Raw genomic sequence first — 12826 nt, forward strand, 5'->3', positions numbered from 1 at the left:
CTTTGCCTCTGGACTGTGCTGGTCTGAAATACCGATAAGAAACTATGCCTTTGGTTCAGAAATCCACTGAACTCTCCTGATTCTCTTGTGATACGTGAAGGCTATGAGATGATTGCAACTCAGCGTTGACTGGGGGGGTTGGGGGTTGGGGAGGGGGCATAGGATATATTAACACTGGTTTTTCTTACTCAACCTTCTTTTGCAGGACACATTGAAGCCTGCTTTCACAGTCACCAACCTACCAGGGACAACGTCAACCATCCAGGCAGCACCCACCACCTCCACCTCCATGCAGATCAGCAGTGGCCCCTCGTTCCCCATCACCAACTACCTAGCACCAGTGTCTGCCAGTGTCAGCCCCAACACGGTCACCAGTGCCAATGGGACAGTGCTGAAAGCCACTGGAACCAGCGCAGTAGCTTCTGGAGGGCTAATGCAGATACCCACCGGCTTTACGCTCATGTCAGGTCAGTTCTCTCTTTCCAGCCAAGGCATTTGCAGATTCTCCTTGTGGATTCCTCCAGTACAACGGGCATGCCTCGACCTTTTGGTTGCTTGTGACAGGCCAGAACTGGAATGCTTGGAGCTACGTTTGCTTGAATGTGATTGTTTCAGAACTGAGCAGGGCTGAGGGTAGGTTTGGCTGTAAGGATCAGTGAGGGGTAAATCCCTGAAGTGCATGAAGTTATGTGGAAGCTTCAATGCTGCTGTCACCAAAAGTGGGATCTTGATGTGTTCTCAAACCTCTGTTTGTGAGAATCGTAGGGCCCAGAGCTGGGACATAGAGCTGCATCCCCTTCCTCCCAACATGGGCCTATGGGAGAAAACTTGGCATGAGCTAGAGGCTTGAAGGAGGTTTTTTAAAAAGAACTGACTCTTCTCCTAGTGTGAAAGAGCAGCTATTCTCCTAGTGTGAAGAAAGCCCTTTTTTTGTCCCTCCTTACCAGCAGCTGCTCCACTTCCTCCTGGGACTCCTACCATTCATCTCACTCAGTTAGTCACATTCACTGGCTTTCTCCAGCCAGCAGGGCCAGGGGGTGGTTGCAGGCACACCTGGACAGCTGCAGCAGCCACAGCAGACAGTCTTCCAATTTCCAGCCACAGCCGGAGGGCAGATTATGTCTCTGACAGGTCAGCGCTCTCTTCTTTGCTCGCTCATGGGAGTTTGGTGGGGATGCTTGTTTTGGCCAATGCCTCTTGCCCTTTGCAGGGATGAACTGCTTGAGACTCTTCATGGATTGTGGAGGATAGCCAGTGGGGCCACGTTTGCAGGTGGAGGTGGGAATATGTAGCCTCTCAGGTGTTGAGCTCAGGGAGGAAGGAGAAAAGGAGATTGACTTTTGGAATTGGCTTGCTGTTATAATATACAGTGATCTATTTTAAGAAGCTGCCCTTGTGGTTATTTTCCATAGTTTTAAATGACTTTGAGATAACAGCAAAAGTATTCAAAATGGGATCAGCAGAGCATCTGAAGCCATAGTGTCCTTTGTGTGTGAGGCATTTGTCGAAGCCATTTTGGTCTGTAAAAAAAAAATTGTTTGGGAACGTGACATTTCAGCCTGTGTACCTTCTTGCTGGTACAGTAGCACAGTTTAGTGACTGAGGTGCAATTTGAGAAGTCCCCAGCTTGAATCTCCAGGGGGCTTTAGGACACAGATATACAGCAGCCCCACCCTCTGTCATACAACATGGGAATAATACTAACTCTTTTTACAGAGTTGTTGTAAAGATTACAACAAATTAATGTATGTGAAGTGTTTTGAACATCTGGATCGCACGTTCCACATGCTGAGTACTGTTACTGAATGTGAATGTTCTTTCTTGTGTTATCAGGATAGCGTGGGTTGTGTTGTATTGTTTTGCTGGTATTGTGTGGCAGCTTTTATTGTAGCTGTGGATTTTCTCTAGTTAGTTCGTTTTTTAGGGCTCACGGGCAGGAGAAATGTAGCCTAGTGAATTCATGCCACAATGTTCCTTTGCCCGTGGTGTTTGCACGGCAGTGGTGTTTGCACGGCAGTGGGTTCACACAGGGGCATTTTAAAAGTACCACCGCTTTGACTGTTTTTGAAAATTCCAGAGCAAAGGGAAAATAGCGGTGCAACACTGGGGCAAACCCTGTGCAGCTTCAGGAACTGTGTGTGATTCCTGGCTGCACAGGGATATTTTCCATGCTCACCCCGAGATACTTTGACCATGCAAAAACGGCCCTACTCATGAAATGCTTAGCTTAGTAAGAACTGGTTTTAAGTTTAGCAGGCTGGGGGAATTTCTCTTTCGGATAACCTTGGAAAAATGTGTTTCTTTGGTTTAAGCCTGATTTCCTTTGCCTCTAGATTGACTGGTGACCTTAATGAATTCTGCTCTCCTGTTAATGGGTACTGTGTAGTTCTGTCTATGAAATAGTCCTTGAGGGTTTATTGGGATCTTCCTAACGTGGGACTCTTCCTTTGTTTAGTGGTTTGAGCTAGATAACCCAGTTTGTTGTCCTCAGGGTGCTATTAAAAATTGGGGAAAAAAGGTGGCTGCTTTCAGCTTGGTGACCTTTTAAAAAAAAAGTCCTGTGTGGTGACTTTAACCATATGGAGGACCATTTGTGTACAGCTTGTATGATGTGCTGTCTCGTTATGCCTCCTACTTATTGAATTTGGGGGCTATAGCGGAAGCGTGATGAAACTTGGCTTACGATGTGACTGGATGACACATACCTTCGACCTGCATTTGAATGGTTTATGAGGGTAAGCAATTGACTTAATGATAGAAATAAGTGCAGCTGAAGTCATGGTGGGAGAGGTGGAGATTGTTCCAGTTCCAAAGGCTTGAGGAAGAGAGAAAGGAGTTTACTGAGTTGCAGGAGGGCACCCCAGAGACTTGTAATGGAGCTGCTTTAATAGATTGAATTTGAGGAAAAAGTACACCACTGAGCTGGTAATGTCTTCAGAGTAGCATAATGAATTGGATTAGGCAAACTTGAGAAAGACCTCAAGGGAAGAACTTGGTGACTGGGCAGAATAATGGCGCTGGAAATTCAGGGCTTGCTGACATATTTTTATATACTGCGCTGGTATGTTTTCTCTTTGATGGTGTGAACTGTGATGGTGTGAACTGTGTATAGTTATAGCTTAAAGTCAGTGTGCTGCCAGTTTGACTTCTGATTCTGTTCACATAATTGCTTTATGTGAATTAAAACAGCTATGAACGTTAGGTTTAGCCCTTCACCTGGTTTTTAACCATCCTCTTATTCCACACAGTTTAAGAACATAAGAAGAACCCTGCTGGATCAGTGGTTCAGCCAGCAAGATGGCCTTCATTCATAGCACAGAGACTAAAATTTTCCTTGATGTTTACCGGTAACTGGTATTCAGAGGTGTATACTGCCTCTAAATATGGAAGTTCTGTTTAGCCATCATGGCTATTATCTATTGGATAATGTGGCTTTCGTGTCTAATGCCCTTGTGGCTGTTACTGCATCTAGGAGCAGTGCATTCCTTAAGTTAATTATGCACTGTATGAAGAAGTGCTTTGTCTTTTCTCTCATGAACCTACTGCCCATAAATTTCACCAGGTGCTACCCCTTTCAGTATCTGTGAGTGGGAGAAGAAATTATCTCTATCCTCTTTCTTCTTGCCATATAATTTAATGTCCTCTCATTAGTTGTTTATTTTTTAAATTAAGAAGCCTCAAAACATTTAGCTTTTTCCCATTGGGAAGGTACTCCAGCCACTTAGAGAGATTATGGATATGAGGTGACCTTTCTGTGGCTTTTGTTGCAAGTAGTCGTGATGCAAACATTAATTATATCGGGGACAAAGGTGTCCCAGTTAAAATGATACAGGGAAAACCATCCTTCTACTTTTCCTTTACTTCCTGGAGAGCGTTGTGTGTAAGAGTGATTTTTAGGGCTTTGCAGAATTGTAGTCAGCAATACAATTTGGTAGAACAGCCATATCATATTTTCCCAACATTTCCCCCCAACCTGATTGCATTTTATCAGGTAGATTGACTGTATCCTAGCCACTGCCTCACTGAATTAAATAACGTATCCCCTAACTTTATTAAAGAGTTGGTGAAGTGGCTTGTGAGCTATAGAAGGAAAGGTGGTTATTTATAATGAAAAGAAGCTGCTTGAACAACGTTTTAATGTCTCTGTTAACATTTCAGCATGTGGCAGTACCATAAAACGCTTCCTGCTGTCAGGTGTTCTCTGTGGTTCCTGCAGTGACCGTAGAGATTCAGCGTGTAGATCGCTGGTATTATGTGGAAATTCTTCACGCTAGGGCCTTACCTTCCTGAAAATTCCCAAGAAATTAAAATGCTGATATGGCAATCCACATTGTGGGTTGGATCCTGCCTAATATTTCAATGGGTAGAAGGGGACTTCTGCCAGTTCCCCTGACCTGTGGCAGACTTCGACTCTGCCCCTTCAGCTGTTATGGGAGGGGGGTCTCCCAGAAGCAGCATTTTGGGTGGCATTTGGGACTGCGGAGGGAGGTTGTACTTCCCTCTGGAAATTTTAGGTGTGAACCAAGCCAATTAGTCCCTTGAATACATCATGGCAACTATACGGACTTCTAGAGTTTATATGTATGTTTTGATGTCATCTGTGCTTTTATCTTAACATGGAAAGCCGCTTATAGAATACTCTTTGTCTCTAAGAAGGGGAAGGGTGGTATATTAAAATAAATAAATGTGGGGGACTTGTTAGTCTGAAATGTAGGTATGCAGTATGGATGGCACCTGAGTGACGATGCTACCCTTTAACAAGCACAATTTGGGTAAAATGGTGTGGTGGATGTGCCTTGTGTGGCCCTTTGACCTATGCCCCACTGCCGATATCCAATTGGAAGCAAGCTCATGCATGTTTTGAGAAAGGGGGAGAAAACAATAGGAAAAGGGGGGGAACCTCCAAAAAAGAAAATTAGATTGGGGGGGGGTATGCCATTCTCTCAACTTTCATTTTTTCTTCCACTTTTCTGTGGAACCGAGTTCCTCTCTCCCTTGTGACCACTGGCCTATTGAATAATGTAGCTGTGAGAAGGCTGGAAAGAGTCTGCTTAAAATAGGTAGAAAATAATTTTTAAGTGGGGGCATGTTGAAATATAGAGTTTGAAATGCAGAAAACTGAGATCTGTGTGTCCTGTCCAGTGTGCCTGGTTGAAAAGGGCAAAAGTCTGCATGTGTGGTGCTGAAAGGCCAATAGCAAGCCAAATGCATAAGAGCCAGTGGAGTTGACCACCTCTCTTTTGACCTCCCACTGTGCTGTTTGTGTGTACAAGGTCTTGGTTGCTGTGCGGATGTAAAGAATCTTCTTGGTTAGGGCAGTAAGTATAAATATTTCTTTAGACATAAACATCCTGTGCATCAAATGGGGTAGAAGTTCCGATGAAGGAAATAAATCTAGATTAATACTATCCTTTCCCCTCAACCACCAGCTGAAGTGCAGCCTCCGGTTTCCCATTCTGTGCCTCATTCTCTGCCTTCAACTTGGTATATACCCTGTTTTTACTGGCACCTTCTCACTAACTGATAAGAGCTAGATTCGATTCCAGCAGCACCTTTGAGACCAAGAGGATGTTCAGACTTTTGAGTAGTACCTTAGAGATCAACAAGACTTTTGAGAGTCAAAGTTCACTTTATCACTAGATGATAAAAATAGCTTCTCAGGTACAATACACTCCCTAGTAGTCAGAATATCATTCTAGAGGTGGGGATTTCCAAGTTCAAGTTGTCATTCACCTGTGAGCTTCACTAGGGTGGCAGGGATAGTCCCCTCTCTGCCAGCCTGACAGAGTTGTTGAGAGAATAAAATGGAGGAAGGAAGAACTTGCATATTGTCATGAGCTCTTTAAAGGAACGACAGGAAAAAGATATGGCAAGATAACAGTTGAACTGTCTATCTTATTGAACTGTCTATCTTATCTCTCAGTGTTACCACCAGATTTCAAAAGAACAACTTGAGGTTTTTCAGCAGCTGAGGTAATGCTGCTGCCAGATGTCAGAAACCCTCATTTACCTCACTTCTCCAGATGTGGTTAGATTTTAGCCCACTCTACACAATCAGCATGCCTGTTTAAGGGACAGAACGCTGAACTGTAGCTCTTCAGACTGCAGATGGGGAATCAAATATTGGGTTATGTGCCACATTAAAAGAAAATGAAAACTCCTGGCCCATAAACCTACTAACACATTAAACAGAAGTCCTGTAGGAAGATTTTTAAAAATGAAATGGGGAAGTCTTCAAATATTTGATCAGACTGTAGATGGAGGAAAGTGCTCAAGTCTCTTACCAGTTTGTCCTGCTTGGGGAGGTAGGAGCCAAAGGGCTTGTATCTTTGGTCACGTTCAGGTTTAAGCACTTGCAAGGAGGGGAAGAAACAAAGTCAGCCTTTATGGTAATCAGCTGATTCTAGGAGGCTCATCCCAACTTTTTGCCTTTTGCCATCTCCCAGAAACACCCGGCTGCCCAATGTGGGGCATAAGGTGCTAGAGTAGATGGGTCTTGGTCTGATCTAGCTTGACTGCTCTTATATTGATGGCCAAATAGTCTAGGAATGTGGAGGTAGGGACTGATTCTGCCTATATGCCAGCTGCTGCCAGATGCCAGCATAGAAATACTGTGAAAACTCCTACAAAGCTTGTGTGCTTGGCCCCCAGACAGGTTTCCTTGGGTATCCAATTTTAATTCAGCCTGTGTGCACGTATGCCCTCAAAAAAGAGATTGCTTTCTCTTGGATGTTTTAAGAACCTGTGCTGGGTGCCTGCATATTCCTTCTAAATTTTAAACTGGCCTTCCTCCTCACCTCTCATGCACCATAGAATCATGGAGTTGGAAGAGACCCCAAGGGTCGGCAAGTCCAATGCCCTGCAATGCAGGATGAGAAAATAAATTTCTGAAAAATCTTGGTTAGTTAAATATGTAACACACAGAAACATCCATGTTAGGGTGGATTGCATATGTTTCTATTTGGATTTCCTGGTATTACTGAGGCCAGTGGTCAATTCCACCAGGTAATTTCAAACAAATTTTTAAAATGTGTTTTTAATACGTGATTGAAATACATTGCCTTTGTAGAAGGGTGCCTTCGTAACTCTCGCAAATAAATACTGGGTCAAGCCAGGAGTGAAAATGATGCTGTCTTCTCTTCTAGGTAGTACGGTGGCTCAGCAGGTTCCCGTGCAAACCATCCAGCTGCATCAGGCTCCCCAGCAGACGTCTCCTACAACTGACAGCAGCACTGACCTCACTCAGACCTCTTCCAGCGGGACAGGTAAGCACCAAGCCACTTCCCCCAGCACAGCTGAGAGAAGGGGTGGTGCAGCATTCAGGGTGACAAACCGGTGCTGGTAGAAAGTGCTATCAAGTTGCAGCTGAATTGTGGTGACCCCAGAGGGTTTTCAAGGCAAGAGACAAACAGAGGTGGTTTGCCATTGCCTGCCCCTGCGTGGCAACCCTGGACTTCTTTAATGATGCAACATCCAAGTACTGACCAGGGCTGATCCTGCTTAGCTTCTGAGCTGTGATGAGGCTTTGTAAATCTGGGACATCCAGTCCAGGGGAAGAATTTGGGAAAGTGGGGTTCGAATCTTTGCTCTGCCATGAAAGCTCATTAGGAGATCTTGGGCCAGTCATGTTTTCTCAGCCTTATCTACCTCGCAGGGTTGTTGTGAGGATACAAGAAGAGAGAATGATATAAACTGTTTCAGGTCCACAGTGGGGTGAAAATTGGGCAATCAATAAATAAATGAACAGTTCTAGGTTTTGTAGGCCAGGATAGTATGTGTTTCTAAAGGCCTGAACCTTTCTGATTTCAACCTGTTAGTTTTCTCTTTTGGTTAAATTGCCTTTATTAGTATCCACTGCCCATTCTTCTGTTCCTCAATCCAGCTATGGGAGTGCTATTGATATCTTCCTTAAGGATACTTGCGAGTGTAGTCAGTGATCGCTGAAGCCAATTTTAAATCATTCCTGTCTCTGGAGATATGCTGTGAAAAAGTGAACCATTGTCAGCAAGACTGTGTTGCCTTGAGGTTAGCTGCTCTTGTCTGGACCATGCTGAGAAAATGTTAGAACTCCAGTAAAAGCATTGGTTGTTCTAACACAACATAATTCTGGTGCCATCTAGTGGGATAAAGGGAAAGCTGTTGTCATATGAAAATTCTGTGCTGTCTTTCTGATCAGATTATATAAACCTATTTCCCAAATTAATTCATTTCTGTCTCCAGTTTGTTCTGTACATTATACACCAGCAAACTGGTATGTACCACTGATCTATTTAATGCACATGTTTGCAAACGTGTATTTGCTGTATTAATATATGATATGCATGACTTCAGATACAATAATGTACAGGACTTCAAAAATTGTTACAAACCTTAGCAGCTAGATGGAAACAGGAAGAGGTGGTGACCTTTGTGCACAGAGAAGGACCATCTGTGTCTGTGCACCTAGTAAAATGTATATGAACTAAAGCAAAATGTATATGAACTAAAGCAAGTAAAAGAATTTCACTGTGGCAACATTAAAACCAGCACTAAAGGCAATAAAACAAGCAGTGAAGAAATCCTTAAAATCAGCCACATAGTTGCAAAACCACCACCATAGGAATAACATTGAGTATTCTGTTTAAGGCAAGGCAAGAGAAAAGGTAACATAAGGAAGGAGGCCAGAGAATTATATCTGATCTTCTGTTTGTGTAAAGTGCCATCAAGTTGTAGCAGTGACCCCAGCAAGGGGCTTTCAAGGCAAGTGAGAAGCAGAGGTGGTTTGCTGTTGCCTTCCTGTGAGAGTCTTCCTTGGTGGTCTTCCTTCCAAGTACTTACACTGCTTTGCTTCCAAGATCTGACTAGATTGGGTTATACCATTCTGCCTTCCCTCCTGCTGGATCTCTTCCGTCTCCCAATTATTTATTTATTGTGAACATTTGTGTTCTGCCTCTCCAGACCTGCTTCACAATTAAAACAGTAAAAACAGTAAAAAGTATATCAATAAGAACAAATAAAAATAAAACCAATGAAGTCACTATCAGTAAAAAGAGCCAATGATAAGAAGGCCAGACTATAAAAGCACATAAATCAGATCTGTCTAAAATTATGTTGATAAAACAGTCAGTAAGTTAGGAGCTGAGCAGAAGACAACTGAAAAGGATGAAAATCCCTAGTTAAAAGCCTGAATAAAGGGAAAGGTTTTGGTCTGGAAACTGAGAGAGGGTAAAGTAGGCACCTGGCAAACCTTCAGAGAAAGGGCATTTAAAGGGAGAAGTGCCACCCTTGAAGAAGCCTTGTCTCTGGTTGCCATCCACCTCGCCTCTGAAATCTGGAGCGCACAGAAGTGGCAGTCTGGACAGTAGATGACAAGGCAGTCCTTCAAGTACCACAGTCCAAAACCATTTAGGGTCCCATTCTCTTTTCAGCCATATAGAACAACTGTTTTGTGTAGGATCTGTCCACCGATACATGAGTTGTATCCTTAATGCAGCAACAATATATGAGGGGCTTGCACCAGGCCAGAGAGCACCACGTGCCGGTTTCTCCTTTTCTTTCCCCGTGGCCTCCCCTGCATTTGCTTGCCATATGAATAAGGCCCTCTGATAACTACCTTTTGAACAAGTGAGCCAGCTGAGTCTAATGTGGAGTGGAAGACTTAGGACACTGTGGGGACTGACAGTTGTGGGGTTTGTCTTGCCAGTGACCCTGCCAGCAACTATCATGACTTCATCGGTGCCAACCACAGTGGGAGGACATATGATGTATCCCCCTCACACAGTGATGTATACACCTACATCAGGCCTCACAGATGCTGGACTTGCGGTTCTCAATGCTTTCTCTCAGGGGCCATCAGCAATGCAGGTTTCACATGGACAGGTCCAGGAGCAGGGTAAGTGCAAATCAAGACCTGGTTGTGTGAAAGTGTTTCTAATATAGAGTGCAGTCTTCTTACGCCTTTTGTTCATTATTGGGTGCCTCAGAGGAAGGAGGGCTTTGCTAGAGAGGAAGCGGTTAACAGTTATTGGGGAGGGATAACAGGAGGCTGCTGATTGCTCTGCAGGGTAGTCAAATATTAGTACTACTTTACATAAAAAGCCCAGACAGTTTCAAATCAAAAGTTCTAATTCTGCTGCCAAACAAAACGCTCCAGTTCCTTTCGAAATGGAATTTTGTGTTCTAAAAGGGTATATGACCGTTGTATTGCTAAATGTTCAGACAGACCTTGTGAGGTTTCAGGACTAACTGGAAATAACTACCCATTCTGCTAGGCTGAGGAGAGCAGATCTTAATGATTCTGATGTTGTTCCTCTGCTATGCCTGTCCATCTGTTGCTCACTTGAAACACCTAGATTTTGGAGGGCTGCTGTTAAGTCTCTTTGTCATACGGGTTAGATAGTTGAACTTGGAGGGCACCCATGTAAGCTGTTCAAAGGTGATTTCTGGTGTTGCAGTGGTCGAGAAAAAAATCCAGCATCTTCCACATCTTCCTTTGATGCCATTGGGGTCCTGCTTCATTTTGCAGGCAGAGAGAGCTTCACTCTCGGTGACTTAGGCATGTAGATAGACCTGCAAATTGATCTGAAAGTGGAAATATTGTACTGGGGGGGGGGTTTAGAAAGGGCAAAGTAGCCTCTTTGTTTGGAAGCTTGGTGTGGGGAGTAAATCACTTGGGCCACAGAGGTGCTGACAGTGGCAGAGAGCGTGCTTGGCATGCAGAAAGCCCCAAATTCAAACCCCTGACACTCCAACTGAAAAAGTTCTCCATTGAGCAGGATGACATCTGGGTTGTTGTCAGCTATCATTCAGGAAGGCAGGGGTTAAATAAAAACTTCCCAGGCTCCTCTCTGTGCTGCGGCTCCGCCCTGTCTCCTGTGCTCCAGTTTGTTCCCTGCCTTAGGAAGAGCAGGCATGGTGGCTTTTAGAGCCACCATTTTTTTTCTCTCCTTTTTTCTCGGACGCTTATATCAACCTGCGTTTCTGATCTCTAAATTTCACCGGAGTTTATTAAGCCTCTCCTCTCAAGCTGCTGGAGCACCACTCACCACCGCATTCGACCGGGCAGATTGCCCTAACAGCTTGAAGCGGTGAGCAATTGATACTTCGATCCCTCCTCCTCTCCTCTTCATGCCTCGAGAAAGTTTTTCTGTCCTCTGAGGAGGACAGCGAAGGCAGCCAAAAGTCCCAGGGAGAATCTGGGCAGAGCAGCCAGCGTCACCAGAGGAGTGAGAGCCTTCGGGCTTCAAAATGAAAAGGCGCCAAGCAGAAATGGTAGGACGGCGGTTCAAGGCCGGCTTCCCTGCAACAGTCCAAATGCACTCTGGTGTACCGAAGTCAGGACTGCTTAATGGCTCAAACAGAACAGGAGGGGAGGGCTTCAAATCCTGAAGAGAGTGGTAAGGATTCTCCTTAGGGGATTAAAAGACTGAAATTTTTGCTCTTCATTAAGGGCCTTCAGCAGGAAAAAGGCAGTAATGAGAGAGGAGATGTTAACCCTCTATAGATCAAGCTAGATGGATATTCTCGTCCCCTAAGTCCCTCTCTTAGTTCCCATCCTCAACCTCTATTGGACTCCATTAGAGAAAATAAAAGGGCTGGCTCTGCCTGGCAACCATCGTAAGGCCCCTGCCAAACAAGCCAAAATTAACTCCCTGTACCCACTGTGGACTCCGTCAGATTCTGGGGACCGCGCAGGGTAAGGAAGAGGGGAGTTACTCTCTGACTCAGGAGGATTTAGAGGAGATGCAGGTCACTGAGCAATCCTCCTCACTATTTTAAGATATTTGAAGACTACCATTATTTGCTCTCCAAATCTGTTGCTGTCTTGCACCTTGGAGAAGCCAAAAGCAGTGAAGGGTCTTCTAAACGAATCCACTTCTTCTGCACAAGGGTGACGGCTAATTCTTCCCACCTCACCCTGATTCCAAAAGGGATTTACCATTCCCAGAATACTTTGCCACTCAGGTCACTAATCAATGGGACAAGCCCAGCAGCCAACAAAAGGCCCCAATTATTTGCGTAAACTGTACGATTTACCTGCTTATGCTATCAACATCGTACAAGTTCCCATTATAGATGGTCCAGTGGCAGCCTTACAGTTCTCAGGCCTGGTGTCCAAGGATGGCAGAGGCCAGATCAAGGACATGCAGGATAGAAGATCTGATCAATTCTGCAAAAGAACACACGAAGCTTAATGCCATGGCTATTAGAGCATCGGGCTACAGCCTCCATTGTCTCCAGAGCCTCCATAGTATGGGCAAGAAAGGTTCTGGAATTGATATCCCCTACTGAGATCAAAGCCATAGAAGGTGAACAGAATGCTCAAAGCAGCCAGCTTTGCGGCCGATGCCACCTTAGGGATGCAGTCACCTTCTCGGCCCGTTTCTCTTTGGCCTCTTCAGTGGCCACATGTCGGCTACTCTGGTTACGAAAGCATGGCAGACCGACTGGCTCTAAACCATGGTTTCCGCCAATGTGCCTTCCATGGACACAAGCTTTTTGGAGAAGAACTCAATGAGTTCCTGGTCGATCCTAAGGAGAAACCTAAACATCTCCCAAAACAGGCTCGTGGCCTTGACAAGAAGCCATCTTCTCAGTCCTTTTTTCACCCCAGCAGAGCACCAGTCAATTTAAAAGAGACAATTTTCGTCACCATACTGGAACCAGGGAAGACAACAATTCAAAAAAGGTTTTACTTCCAAGAAGGGGTCGCCTCGACCGATACCAGCAGGACAATCGACAACCCAAGGCATGATGCCAACAACACCAGTGGGGCAGGCTCCGAAAAGTTTCACCAAACTTGGCAAGCCTCTCACGCAGACGCCTGGTCCCTGGAAATAGTCTCTTC

General features: G+C 44.8%; 1 protein-coding gene across 1 annotated transcript in view; it reads left to right on the top strand.

The window, feature by feature from the left end:
* SRF (serum response factor) overlaps window positions 1–12826 on the top strand; it is a 79588-nt gene that overhangs the window by 56191 nt on the left and 10571 nt on the right. Inside the window, exons 3-5 of the mRNA XM_048482542.1 lie at window positions 206–467; window positions 7146–7265; window positions 9683–9871. Of these exons, the coding sequence (XP_048338499.1) occupies window positions 206–467; window positions 7146–7265; window positions 9683–9871 (571 nt within the window). The remainder of the gene's footprint in view (window positions 1–205; window positions 468–7145; window positions 7266–9682; window positions 9872–12826) is intronic.

The sequence above is a fragment of the Sphaerodactylus townsendi genome, linkage group LG01, assembly GCF_021028975.2.
Source record: "Sphaerodactylus townsendi isolate TG3544 linkage group LG01, MPM_Stown_v2.3, whole genome shotgun sequence".
NCBI classification, from domain to species: Eukaryota; Metazoa; Chordata; class Lepidosauria; order Squamata; family Sphaerodactylidae; genus Sphaerodactylus; species Sphaerodactylus townsendi.